Source organism: Sebastes fasciatus, chromosome 3 (genome assembly GCF_043250625.1).
Source record: "Sebastes fasciatus isolate fSebFas1 chromosome 3, fSebFas1.pri, whole genome shotgun sequence".
NCBI lineage: Eukaryota > Metazoa > Chordata > Actinopteri > Perciformes > Sebastidae > Sebastes > Sebastes fasciatus.
The window spans coordinates 10735906-10749251 of NC_133797.1; the positions used below are offsets into that span (position 1 = coordinate 10735906).

General features: G+C 39.4%; 1 protein-coding gene across 2 annotated transcripts; it reads left to right on the top strand.

Annotated features, from left to right (window-relative positions):
* Window positions 1–1301: 1301 nt before the first annotated feature.
* On the top strand, window positions 1302–11626 carry odad3 (outer dynein arm docking complex subunit 3). 2 transcript variants are annotated; one of them, XM_074628866.1, is made up of 13 exons: window positions 1302–1505; window positions 1720–1841; window positions 1957–2034; window positions 2981–3172; window positions 3270–3371; window positions 5403–5528; window positions 5793–5915; window positions 7021–7170; window positions 7294–7454; window positions 7547–7703; window positions 7888–8037; window positions 10471–10558; window positions 11415–11626. In XM_074628866.1, exons 1-13 carry the CDS (start codon window positions 1427–1429, stop codon window positions 11525–11527), a joined length of 1641 nt encoding a protein of 546 aa, XP_074484967.1. In that variant the 5' UTR covers window positions 1302–1426; the 3' UTR covers window positions 11528–11626. The 2 variants fall into 2 exon arrangements, with proteins under 2 accessions (XP_074484967.1, XP_074484966.1); XM_074628865.1 differs by having other exon boundaries at window positions 1303–1505; window positions 11412–11626.
* The last annotated feature ends 1720 nt before the right edge of the window (window positions 11627–13346 follow it).

A 13346-nucleotide genomic window follows, 5' to 3' on the forward strand; every position in this document is an offset into this window, starting at 1 on the left:
TTTCATAAAAACTGAACTCAACGTGTGTCAAAAATAAAAAAATAAATGCAAAAAGAAATTTAAAAAGAAAAAAAACATAAATAAATAAAAGGAAAAATTAAACAGAATAGTAAATAAATAGGGAAATTCATACAAAGATGAATAAATAAAGAAGCAAATTAAAACAAATATCAATTTATGTCACATTTTATCAATTAATGAATGACTATATTTATTTTTTCATATTTTTGCTACATTTAATGACATATTTATTTATTTATCGAGTCATTTATCTAGTTATTAATTTATTTTTTATTTTGGCAGGTTCCGTCCTCCATAGATTTTTAACATTTAATGCTATTTCTAAAAGAAATAAACTTAATTTAGTGGTGAAATTAAATCTTTTGTAGACTAAGAATAGGCATTATGGCCCTATATTACAGCTATAGTAGTGTATTCTATTTATCACATATCGTGTTTCATAAAAACTGAACTCAACGTGTGTCAAAAATAAAAAAATAAATGCAAAAAGAAATTTAAAAAGAAAAAAAACATAAATAAATAAAAGGAAAAATTAAACAGAATAGTAAATAAATAGGGAAATTCATACAAAGATGAATAAATAAAGAAGCAAATTAAAACAAATATCAATTTATGTCACATTTTATCAATTAATGAATGACTATATTTATTTTTTCATATTTTTGCTACATTTAATGACATATTTATTTATTTATCGAGTCATTTATCTAGTTATTAATTTATTTTTTATTTTGGCAGGTTCTGTCCTCCATAGATTTTTAACATTTAATGCTATTTATAAAAGCAAATAAACTGCATTTAGTGTTGAAATTAAATCTTTTTGTAGACTAAGAATAGGCATTATGGCCCTATATGACAGCTATAGAAGTGTATTCTATTTATCACATATCGTGTTTCATGAAAACTGAACTCAGCGTGTGTCAAAAATAAAAAATAAATGCAAAAATAAATTTATAAATAAATAAAAAACATAAATAAATAAAAGTAAAAATTAAACAGAAGAGTAAATAAATAAGGAAATTCATACACAGATGAATAAATAAAGAAGCAAATTAAAACAAATATCAATTATGTCACATTTTATCAATTAATTAATGGCTACATGTATTTTTAATATTTTTGCTACATTTAATGACATTTATTTATTGTCTTTAATATTTATTTATTTATTTATCATGAAAGCTGATGATGGAGCAGCAGCATCACTATATGTCACCATGGTAGCGGCTCGAGACCAACAGGGTTGAATGTTAAACGTTGCTTTTCACTGTGTTGTCAGTGTACAGGTTGCTAGGCAACGCCAGAGACTACCAGAGGTCTTGGTTCAGGTCAGGCTAACAGGCTAACACCGACTGCGGACACACTTTTCTTTGCTGATTGTGTACAACAATAACGCAGCACAGAGATGCCGTTCAGTGGCGACGCTATGAAACCTCCGCTGCATGAGCAGATAGCGGAGATGCAGCGGAAAATACAACTTCTGGGTAAGTTTGTTCAACCTGAGTGTTGACTTCAGCTCAGTGTGCTTTGCTACGATCAGCTAGCTTTAGTTCAGCATGTCACTATAAACCTGTAAACTCATGACTACATCTAACAGAAGCAGCAGTTGGCTGTGTTGTATTTGCTAGTGAATAATGAGACGCGTATATCTGTATGTATGTATGTATTATTAGTGTAATGATTAAATGTGTCCACCAGAGGGCGACAGAGCTGCATACTACGAGAGCTCTCAGTCCAGCATCAAGAGGAACACTGAGTCCATCCGACAGCTCAGGCAGGACAACAAGAGGCTGTGCAGGAAGATGGCAGAAGCTAATGCTGTAAGTCACATTAAATAGTTGCTTCTTTTCTGTCCTCGCTTCAAGGTCAAACATCATAACATGACTAGTCTCTGCAGTTACAATCTTGTTCCCTTTGGTGTCTTGCCTCTCCCAGGGTGATGAAAACATCATCAAAGTTGCCTTTCACAACAGAGGGATGGAGAAGGATGCCTACCGCCACATGACAGGGAAGGTGAGAGGAAGGAGCATAAATACTGCATGACATTATTATTATTATTATAAGACCATTTATATACTGCTCCACAGACAGACTCAGGAAATCCTTTGTCCCCTGAGCCATCAAACTGTACAACACCTCTCTAGGGAGGGGGGACAAAGGAGGACGGTCTGCAGGACAGATAATAATAATGCACACAGTGTACTTTCATAGACTAAGCTACTGGAGTTACCCTGCACTATACTCATTTTTAACAGTCTCTTCTGCACTTTTTTAGTAGTCGTGTATCACAGCTGTTGCCCTGCACTATATTCAGTTTTAACAGTTTTCTTCATCTCCTTGTATTTTTATATCTGGTATATTGTTTTGTACTTTGCACTACTAACTTTTTTACTGCCTTTTTACTAACATGTTTTGCACTATGGAACTGTGATGCTGGAAACTTGAATTTCCCTCCAGATCAATAAAGTTACCATCTATCTATCTATCTATCTATCTATCTATTGGTTCATATATAGTCGACTACAAAATTATATTGGACTATTTTCACCATAGGTTTTCCCACTGTTAACCCGTCCGCTATTGTTTATAGCTATGTAACTACAAAATTTGAAATGGAGAAAGTTCTCATTTTTGTGTCTAAATGAAATGACAAAAATCATATTTTGATCTTTCTTTTGCTTTTTTAAACTTTGTTTTATGTATGTCATGCTTTTTTAATGATTTATTCTGCTTACAGTTTTTTTTATTAGTATTATTTGTATTGTCTGTGTAAATGTTTTATGCCCAATGTGATACCTGCTCAGTTTTGAGGATAATTACTTTGTAATTGTATTGATTGCCTTATTATTTGTAAATTCATCTTGTGAATTTAACAAAAACATTTTTTTCCCCCTCACTGTCTTCATCTCGGTCTCTCTTTTACTTTCACACACTCTCCCTGTTATTTCTTTTTTCTCAGGCTGCCCTGACAACGCTCGATCAGAAGGTGCTCTCCAAGATGAAGCGTCTCAACGCCCTCAAACACGCCACCCATACCCACCAGCGCCGCCTTGAAGAGCTGAAGATGGAATACCAGAGACTGAAACCAGAGGGCAGCAGTGGAGCACAGTCTGCTGATGCTCGCACTCGGAAAAAGGAGGAAGATGCCATGGTGGTTACCTCTCAAACTCATGTAGAAATGTTCACTCTTACTGAAATACATGACAGAATATTTCACGCTCTGTAAACAATGTTATGTGTGTCTTCAGAAACTGCGGGCGCTGGAGAACAGTCTGGAGAAGACCCAGTTTAAGTGCAAGGAGGCTGAAAACATCATGACTAACTATCAGAAACTCAAAAGTCACCTGCAGGTTAGTCCAACATACACAGGCCCGATCCAAATGTCCACACTCACAGACTCACAGACTTTGAGGCGCGTTCCCGCAAAGTCTGTTAGGCTGTCCCACTGTCAAATCGTCAAGTCCTTGAGGGCGCTTGCAGACGTTTTGAGCCCTTTATGAACACTTCCCGTAAGTCCACATTTCTGCAGACTTTGCCTAAGGGAATTACCCACGATTCATAGCATTGTGATGTGAAACACAGGGTTACGAGGTGAAGCCGGGAGGAGTTAAAAAAAAACCAAAAAGGTAAACAAAGAGGACAGCACATGGGTGTCCAGCCTGGCATATTTAAATTTACACAGAAACATCAACATTAAGGATTTAAGATGGCACAAAAAAAACATGAAATCAGAGGAATGTATACATTAGACTATATTACACACCTGGTTTATTCATCAACCAGTTCTTTTAATTTTGCTTAACGAAGTTTGACAAAAGCAAGTGAATTGATTTTTTGACAGTTACCTCTCGTCTCGTAAGGCAAGAGCCTGGAAGACGTTCAAATATGCAGTAAAAACGTATTAAAAACACACAATTGGCATCGTCAATATGATATGTGTGATATGTCACCGTAAAGTGCTGTCCCATTCATATTGATACCATTTCAAGCCCTTGCAGCCTCTCACACTCAACCATTTACCAGGTGACATAAGTTAAGTCCCTGAGGGACCAGGGCTTAAGGCCTTAGTGGACATTTGGATTGGGCCACACTTCTAGCCCCAAAATAATGTTTTGTACTCATCTTCATTTGCTGGACATATTGCAGAGGTATTGTTGGCACCACCTCCCATAAAGATTTGTGTGTGCTGAGCTGCCCATTGAAGACATTACTTTGCAACTTGTGCAAGTATAAATATGGTAACTGTGCATTCTCCATCAAGAGACACCCTTATGAGAGTGAAAGTATGTGTACATACATAATCAGTGTTTTGTATACAGTCTGCTAATAATTTTCATCCAGGTATCATGTACAGAGAAAACGGATGCACGCTGTTGCTCTGCAGGATAATGGCCTGTGCTATGACACTTTGTTGAGTCTTTGATTCTGTGTTTGTGATATGTAAACGTTGAGTGAGACTTCCACAATGGAACAGTACTTCCTGGATCACTTTACCTTCGTTTGCACTAAACTTGATCTCCTTTTTTGTACTCAAGAAATGTTATAGTCAGTCATTTTACTTTACAGATATTCCCAGCACTAGACAATGCACTTAAATCTCTTTACAGTTACATTTTACATTTGGTAATCCAGTGCAGCTCAAGTGCATTAAAGGAGCAATATGTAGCACTGACAGCTAGCGTTTCAAAATGGGTACTGCAGACCAAATTCAAAACATTGGAGTCTGCTCCTCTGGTGTGACTGATAGCAGTTAGCTTTTGTTAGCATCACGGTGTTAGCCTCTGGCTACCAGCAGTCGGAATCACTTCACCGGCTGTGTGTCTCAAATACTCGCTGCCTTGATAACCAGCTGCGCACGGACCACCGAGAGATGTGCCGAGGCTTTTCAGGTCGGATAGAATCTAACGTTATGTTATCTCTGTTGATCCAGTTCGTTAGCTTGCTTCCTGTGTTTGTATGTCAATTTGTTTCATATTATGGCAACGGGGTGTTGAAATGAGCAGTGGACGGGATCACCCTGGCCGAAACAAAACCAGACGTTTTGGAGAATATACTGGCCGTAGCATTGTTGTTGGAGAAGCCAGTATTTCAATTCAGCATGTTTCCTTAATCTCTGATGACATATCATGGTCCTTTTATGATTTATTACAGTAAATATATTACATACTGTATTGGTCCTTTAATAGATCAAGCTTTCAAGCTTTCATTTCTAAATCGCAGTCTAATGATTAGCCAGTAATAATTCATGTAGTGTTCCAGGTCGCAGTGTTGCAACAGTCCTCATATAATATGATCATTTCGATATTCTAGAGACACTCACTTTCACTCTTTCCTGTCGTTTCTGTTGTCTATTCCTCACCTTTCCACTGTCACCACTTCAGGAGGAGAGTCTGACCTTCCAGGGCCAGTTGGACAGTCTGGAGGCAGAAATCCTGAAGCACAGAGAGGAGCTTCGCAACATGCAGGCCATGAACAACAACGCCCAGCTCTCTAAAGAAGCTGCTAAGGTGACCTGCGAGCCTCCTCTGCTATGAGTTTGCAACATGCAAGGACGATTCACTCAACGTTACTATCACTGATAATAGAAGTTAGATGTGTGACAACGGCTTTTTCAGTGTTTGTTCAACTGTGTCCTTTTCATTTTGATGCATACAGTATACAACTTGCAAGTACAGATACATTAGCCTGCCTCATCACTATACATTGTGCAAACAGCAATTTGTCCCCGAAACAATGTTGCTCTCTCTTCTTCCCTTTCGTCTTCCTGCCAGGTTGACTTACAGCGGCAGGAGGAATTGCTCTACAAGGAGCGCAAGGAGAGAGAGCGGATTATAGGAAGCTACAGGAAGAACGTTGACGAGCGCAAGGCCCAGGCTGAAAAATTCGATAGAAGGGTGAGAGACACATGGTGGTGTGTTTATACACAGTATATGTACACTTCAAGAACATGATGGTAGTGTATGCTTTTATTTTTTGATGATGTTCCCTCTTTCTCACTGGCCATGTGCACATGATTAAACATGTCATCAAGAAACACACTCAGTCACCCTCATTACTATCTCATTTTTGGTAAAAAAAACAAAAAACAAATAAATAAATAGCAGGGCTGTCAATTGATTAAGATATTCAATCGCGATTAATCGCACATTTTTTATCTGTTCAAAATGTACCTTAAAGGGAGTATTTCACACTCTGATCAATGCGGGAGTGGACAAATATGCTTGCTTTATGCAAATGTATGTATATATTTATTATTATAAATAAATTAACAACACAAAACAATAACAAATATTGTCCATAAACCCTCACAGGTACTGCATTTACCATAAAAAATATGCTCAAATCATAACATGGTCAATCATAACATCATAACAATTCAAGCCCAACAGGCAACAACAGGCTGTCAGTGTGTCAGTGTGCTGACTTGACTATGACTTGCCCCAAACTGCATGTGATTATCATAAAGTGGGCATGTCTGTAAAGGGGAGACTCGTGGGTACCCATAGAATCCATTTTTATTCACATATCTTGAGGTCAGAGGTCAAGGGACCCCTTTTGAGACAAGCTAGTATGACATGGTGTTCTAGTTTCATATGATACCAGTATCTTCAGTCTAGCTTTAAAACTGAGCCCGCTACAACCTAAAAATCACAAGTTGCATTAATGCGTTAAAGAAATTAGTGTTGTTAAAACAAATTTGCGTTAACACATTATTATCGCGTTAACTTTGACAGCCCTAATATACAGTATATATATACAGTATATATGTACACTGAAAGAGCATTATTGTGGTGTATGGTTTTATTTGTTGATGTTATTCCCTCTTTTGATCACCTACTTTCTCACTGGCCATGTGTACACGATTAAACATGACATTAAGAAACACACTCAGTCACCCTCATTACCATCTAATTTTTTTAAAAATAAATAAATAGTTTAATTCAAACTGAATAATGGATAATTTATGTTTTGAGTTTGTGTAACCTCTGCCACCTTTAGGCTCAGAGAACAACTATGCAGCCGGATGAGCTGAGCAGCGAGGCCCAGCGCAGCAGCCCCAGGGTGGCAGGGGAAGAGGACAACGCCATCTTCACTTTTGGGGAGGCCTTCCGACGCATCAAGGAGGCCACGGGAGTCACAGACATACAGGCATGGATGTGGGAAGAGAAGGATTAGCTGTACCAGTTGTGTATTCATGCACACACACTGTACATGGATGTATTTATGTGATCAGTGTTTACATATAAGGTTTTTTTTTTCACGTGTGTTAAGGAGATAGCGGAGCGTTTTATCTCACAGAAGCAGACACACCAACACCTGGAGAATCTCAAGGGCGAGAACGAGAAGGTGCTGCAGCAGCTGAAGGAGCAGAAGAAGCTCCTGAACCAACAGTTCCAGGATATGAAATATTCTGGAGAGGCTAAACTCTCCAGGTGAGACGGTAGTGGAACAAAGTGATGGTGGATGCAGCTGTGTAATGTGTAATTATTTTCAAACTTCTACACTTTCTCTTTGGTTTTAATAGTGACCAACAGATGTTGGAGGAGTGTGAGCAGCTACTGCAGGCTCAACAGCAGAGGTGTGATGTAGGTAAAGAGCGCCTGGAGTGGCTTGTTAAAGCCCTCGGGACCGTCCGAGCCGGAGTGGAGCACCTCGCAGACAAACTTCAACACCTCACACTGGTAAATACCACTTCAACCCTCATGTACCTGTAGGTTAAACTTAAGGTCTGACTTATTTCTAATATGCATCGATTTATTTTTCCCTTGACAACACACCCATTTTTGGTTTGAATTCCTTTCCTCTCAAAATTTGTGGTGACAATCAAGTTATATGTGTGTTCACCATCAATCCATCTCTCTCCAGAGTGAGGACACGGTGGCTGCAGTGTATCCAGACTCAGATGAGATTGTGGTGGAGCTGTTGACCCAGTGTGAGCTGAAGTTGCAGCTGCTGCATGAGGAGCTTCAGGGAAAGGATGTGGCTGCTATCATGAAGGAGATGGAGGAAGAGGAGGTGAGCCCACACTCCCCTCAGCAACACTCATCCAGCTCCTCAGTGGTTTTAAGTAAAGGTTCTGTCTATGGATAGGATGTTGAAAATTGTTTTGCATTTGCAGAGATGTAGTTCTCGTAAACGTACCCTGAAGGTTTGCCGTCACAGTTTAAATGACAGGCGTGTGTGTGTGAAAGGCACAAGATAATTAGATCAATCTCAGAGAACATTCTGTTCCGTCCGCATGAACAGAGATTGTTGGCACTTGAGCGACAGCATAGTGGTTTTAAATACAGGTTCTGTCTCTGGATAGGATATTTATCAACCGCAACAGCGTGTGGCTGCTAATGTTTTCACCTTGTGAGTCTGTGTGTGTTTGCCAACATGGCAAATGTCTGTCTGTGGACAGATGTGGTCACCGTGATAGCGTCACAACCATGCAAGATGTAGTCATGAAACTTTACAGGTGTGTAGTTGGGATCTAAATAAAGGCCGAATTTGAAGATGGGTGTGGTCCAAGCAAGGGCACCACAAGTAGGGAGGTAGGACTTTGGCAAGGGGCCATTGGCCCCACACTTTGCATCCTTGGCCCGATTTGGTATTGTGTCTGGTGTGATCCCATCGAAAGATGGTTTCAAGTGAAAACTGTTTTGCATTTGCAGAGGTGGTCCTCATAAACGTATGCGGATGGTTTGTGTACAGTTTTAACTAGAAACCATCTTGCGATGGGATCACACCAGCAGCAATATGCACCCTTAAATTACCCGATCAAAATGCAGCAATAAACTTCAGCAAAGCCAACATAAAATAAAATAAAAGGCAAGACATTTACAACACAAAACATTTAATATCTCACCACCTCTGAATGGATAGCACTTTGAAATACGGCACCAAAGCCAAGTCAATGGAGTAAAAGGAAAGCACCTCTTTGCATTTTACATCATTTTGCATTTTTTTTCTCCTAGCACTTTACCAGATAGTTATCTTTAATTAATGGGTTACTGACCTACTGACTGACCTAGTCCATAGACACATAAACACCCGGCAAAGTAATCAAAATCACCTCTGTGGTAGTCCCCGCTATAGTAAGTGTCTCCAGAAGGACATTTTGCCCTGATGACACAGAAACACACACACACAAGGTGTAAACAATAGCAGTGTCTCTGTAATGACAATGGTAATGACAGGTGTGTGTGAAAGGCACAAGATAATTAGATCAATTGCAAAGTACATTCTGTTCTGTCCTCATGAACAGAGACTGTTGGCACTTACAGTAAGCGGCATTACTCACATACACATGAATAGCTGTCTGAGATGCCTTATGAAGGTCGTGTGACCAGCAGGAAAGGGTTTGGGAACATCAGTTTCCTAAACCCTTTCACTTATTAGTTTAAGTTTGTGTAAATTTGATTTTTAAAAAGTACTCCTGGTTTGAAAATTGACTAACATTCCCCTCTGTAAGGGCGGTTCATCAGCTTGAACTTTCAATGATAAATGCAGTTTTGACAAAGGGCATGTTGGGGCTCTTGTTGCACGGTGCAACAAATGAACACAGCATGGCAGACTGAGCATGTATGCATGCATGCTGCTGTGCTTGCATAGCCTATCTGAATGGAAAGGCAGCCATTAGAGCCACATGAAGTGTTTGTTCTTGATTACTAACGCTCGGCAGCACCTTCTCTGTTTGGGAACATAGGATATCAGAGTGTACCATGGGAAACACGTAACAGTCTGTAGGCCATTTGCTAATGACATTGACTATTTTACTCTCCGATCCATTTTTAGAAGGCATAATCTTTGCAATTGACGTAAATCTGAGCTGATAATTTCAAAATCAGTGCAGCCTTGTTTGCTTGACTGGCACTGTTAGAAACTGCTTGGCTGTCCTGGTCAAACAACCTGCACTTCTACCATAAAGAAGTACATCCATTCTGGGAGAGATCAACCTGCTGCTCATCATACCAGTTATGATGAGAACATCACTCTAGTACTCAGTGTTAAAGAGGATCTATTATGCTTATTTTCATGTGCATACTTGTAGTTTGGCTTTCTACTAGAACATGTTTACATGCTTTAATGTTCAAAAAACACTTTACTTTTCCCATACCGGCTGTGCTGCAGCACCTCTTTTCACCCTCTGTCTGAAACGCTCTGTTTGAGCTCCTGCCCTGCCCCCCCCGAAAAGCCCAGTCTGCTCTGATTGGTCAGCTGGCCCACTGTTATGATTGGTCAAGCGAACCAAACTCTTTGGACTCCGCTCCAGCTCCGCTCTAACTAGCTTTGTTTGAGGGCTTGCCAAACTAGCCGCTAGGCAAAGTTACTTGATGACATCACCACGTTACGGAAGAAAAGGCAGGACTTCAAGCGATGCCTTTTTAGGCAGGTCAGGAGCAGTGTTTCTGTAGGGGGAGAGTAAACAGTCATTGACCGTTTTCTTTTTGTTGCTCTGAGCAGTTCTACGTCAGGATCGAGGGGAAACTTCCAGCTTACAACACGCGTGTCAAGCTGCCTGAGGACCAAAGACTGGACCTCTTTGATGACGGTGAGTTCAGCCACACACACGCACACACACACACACACACACACTAATACAAGCACACAGTCTAAACCAGGAGTGCCCACACTTTTTCAGCATGCGAGCTACTTATAAAATGACCAAGTCAAAATGATCTACCTACTATAAAAATGCAAAACATATATTTATTTATAAATATATTGAGTATTCTTTATATGTACAATATATGTTGGTGTACCTTGCATAACTGCATGAACCCATATTGTACAATATAACTCTGTACATTTTGTCATTACCTTACTCTGATGACTTGCACTGAATGAAATCAGCCAGGGATGCATAGTCCGGACAGTAGCTGCTGATAGCCAGCCTCAAGCACACTTCCAAATGATCATCAGTCAAGGTGGAACGGTATTTGGACTTAATAATCTTCATGTGGGAAAAGGCTGACTCGCATAAATAAGTGGAGCCGAATAATGCAGTCAAGGAGGTAGCACATTTCCTCATGTTGGGGTACTTTTCCTCTGTGAGTAAGTTTCAGAACTGTCCATGAGCCCTGGACTTAAGCTGAATGTCAGCTTGTAGTGTCAAAATCTCTTGCAATTTTTGATGCAAGTGAATCAGCCTCAGCATCTTCCCGAAAAGGGTAGCACATGAATGTAGCGACTGACTCCAGTAAAACAAAGTCTTGAAAGCGTCTGTCAAACTCTGACAGACAGTTCTCAATCTGCTCTGATAGGCTGACGTCTATTTTTAAATTATTTTTTATTTATTTTTTTAATGCCATGCGATCTACCCACACTACCTTTGCGATCGACCGGTAGATTGCGATCGACGTATTGGGCACCCCTGGTCTAAACTGTCACTGTTTGTGTCCCAGAAGACAACAGTGAAGAGGACGAGGCTGACATCATCTCGCGTGAGGCACTGAAGCGTCAGTCTCAGCTGATCATTGACTCCAAGTCCAAGAAGAAGGTCTGGAAGAAGAAGTTCTGAACCAACACCAAGACTAACAGACCATCCCAGATTTCCCATTGCTATTTTAGCCATTTCATTTTTCACCTCTACAATTAAAAAATATAATATATATTTATATTTTTAGATGATCACAATTATTCTTATTAAAGGATATGTTTGTATCCAAAAAGTAATGTTTTCTGTCAGGTGTCAATGTTGCACCAACACTCGTTTCTTTGCCTCTTTCCTAATCAAAACATTACTTTCACATTTGATCATATATTTAATTTAGGGCTGTCAAAGTTAACGCGATAATAATACGTTACTTGCCATTTTTAGGTTGTAGCGGGCTCAGTTTTAAAGCTAGAGTGATACTGGCATCATATGAAACTAGAAAACCTAAGGAACCATTGGTACCAACCATGTCATACTAGCTTTTTTTGGTGAGGAAAATCTGGCATGGCCATTTTCAAAGGGGTCTCTTGACCTCTGACCTCAAGATATGTGAATGTAAATGGGTTCTATGGGTACCCACGATTCTCCACTTTACAGACATGCCCACTTTATGATAATCACATGCAGTTGGGGGCAAGTCATTCTCAGGCTTGAGTTTGCCATGTTATGATTTGAGCATATTTTATGCTAAATGCAGTACCTGTGAGGGTTTATGGACCATATTTGTCATTGTTTTGTGTTGTTAATTGATTTCCAATTATAAATATATACATACATTTACATAAAGCAAGCATATTTGCCCACTCCCATGTTAATAAGAGTATTAAATACTTGACAAATCTCCCTTTAAGGTACGTTTTGAACAGATAAAAAAATGTGTGATTAATTTGTTATTAATAATTAACTATTTTAATTGATTGACATTCTTAGTTTAAATCTTTTACCATAAATGTCTGTATGTGGGCGCAACAGGGAACTTTTGCCCGAAGGTTTTCTCTGTTATTGTCTTGCTGGTGGAAACCCTTCGAAACAGTGAATGTAACGGGTTTTATCACACAGACATGATGCAGGTCACTGGAAGCCAACATCTGTCACAAATCCAGCCTTTATTTAATGTTAAATCACATCAACACTAGAGACATTCAGTACATGCTTTGTTACCGTATAACCTGTGAGCTGCACAAGAAACCTTCCCTGCTTGTGTCCATGCAGTGCCTGAGCACCTGAATTATCTCTGCTATGTGCGGCATCTCAGAAAGGGTTGTGTCTCTTTGCTCAAATGCTTTGAGGTGGATGGAGTCAGCTCTTGGCTGTTACGTGGATTGTCATGTTCTGTACCTGAGTCATTGGCAGAACAGTGTAACCTGAATGATGTCCTCTGTCTTTAATTGTCTAGCTGGCAGCTGGGATTGAGTGCAACCAAACAAAAGCTCTTTGGCCAATCCATTGAATCATGAAAATTAGGTGTTCCCTGTGAGACAGTATTTAGATCAGTAGGTCCCAACTATTGTTGTTCTGCTGAAGTAAAATCTACTTGTGGCCTCACATGAGCATTTCAACCACAGAGGGATTTTTCCTTCTCAGATTGTTTCATTTGAAGTGTTTTTGTGCTCCTGAAGACGTGTCTTTATTTCACAGGAAAAGCAAAAATTAGAGAAATAAAGATGTTGATAATTATTAATTAGACCCTTATCAGACACTAAAACTCTTCCCCAAGGTGTCTTTACAGATAACACCTTTTGAAGAGTTGATCAAATCTTAAGCACTGCCACCAATACTTGGTTAAAAAAAGGTCATAATTCTTGGATCTATGGAAAGGGCCCAATCGAAACAATATATTTATTTTATGAAAAATGAGAACCTGCTCTTAGATATGCCCCTCACCTTAGGCCTTATAATGAAG

What these genes read in the sequence shown, in the direction of transcription:
- odad3 (XM_074628865.1), top strand. Translation starts at nt 1,427, where the DNA reads ATGCCGTTCAGTGGCGACGCTATGAAACCTCCGCTGCATGAGCAGATA. An exon ending in ACCGCCACATGACAGGGAAG is followed by an intron (nt 2,035 to 2,980) that starts GTGAGAGGAAGG and finishes CTTTTTTCTCAG; the next exon opens with GCTGCCCTGACAACGCTCGA. An exon ending in AACTTCAACACCTCACACTG is followed by an intron (nt 7,704 to 7,887) that starts GTAAATACCACT and finishes ATCTCTCTCCAG; the next exon opens with AGTGAGGACACGGTGGCTGC.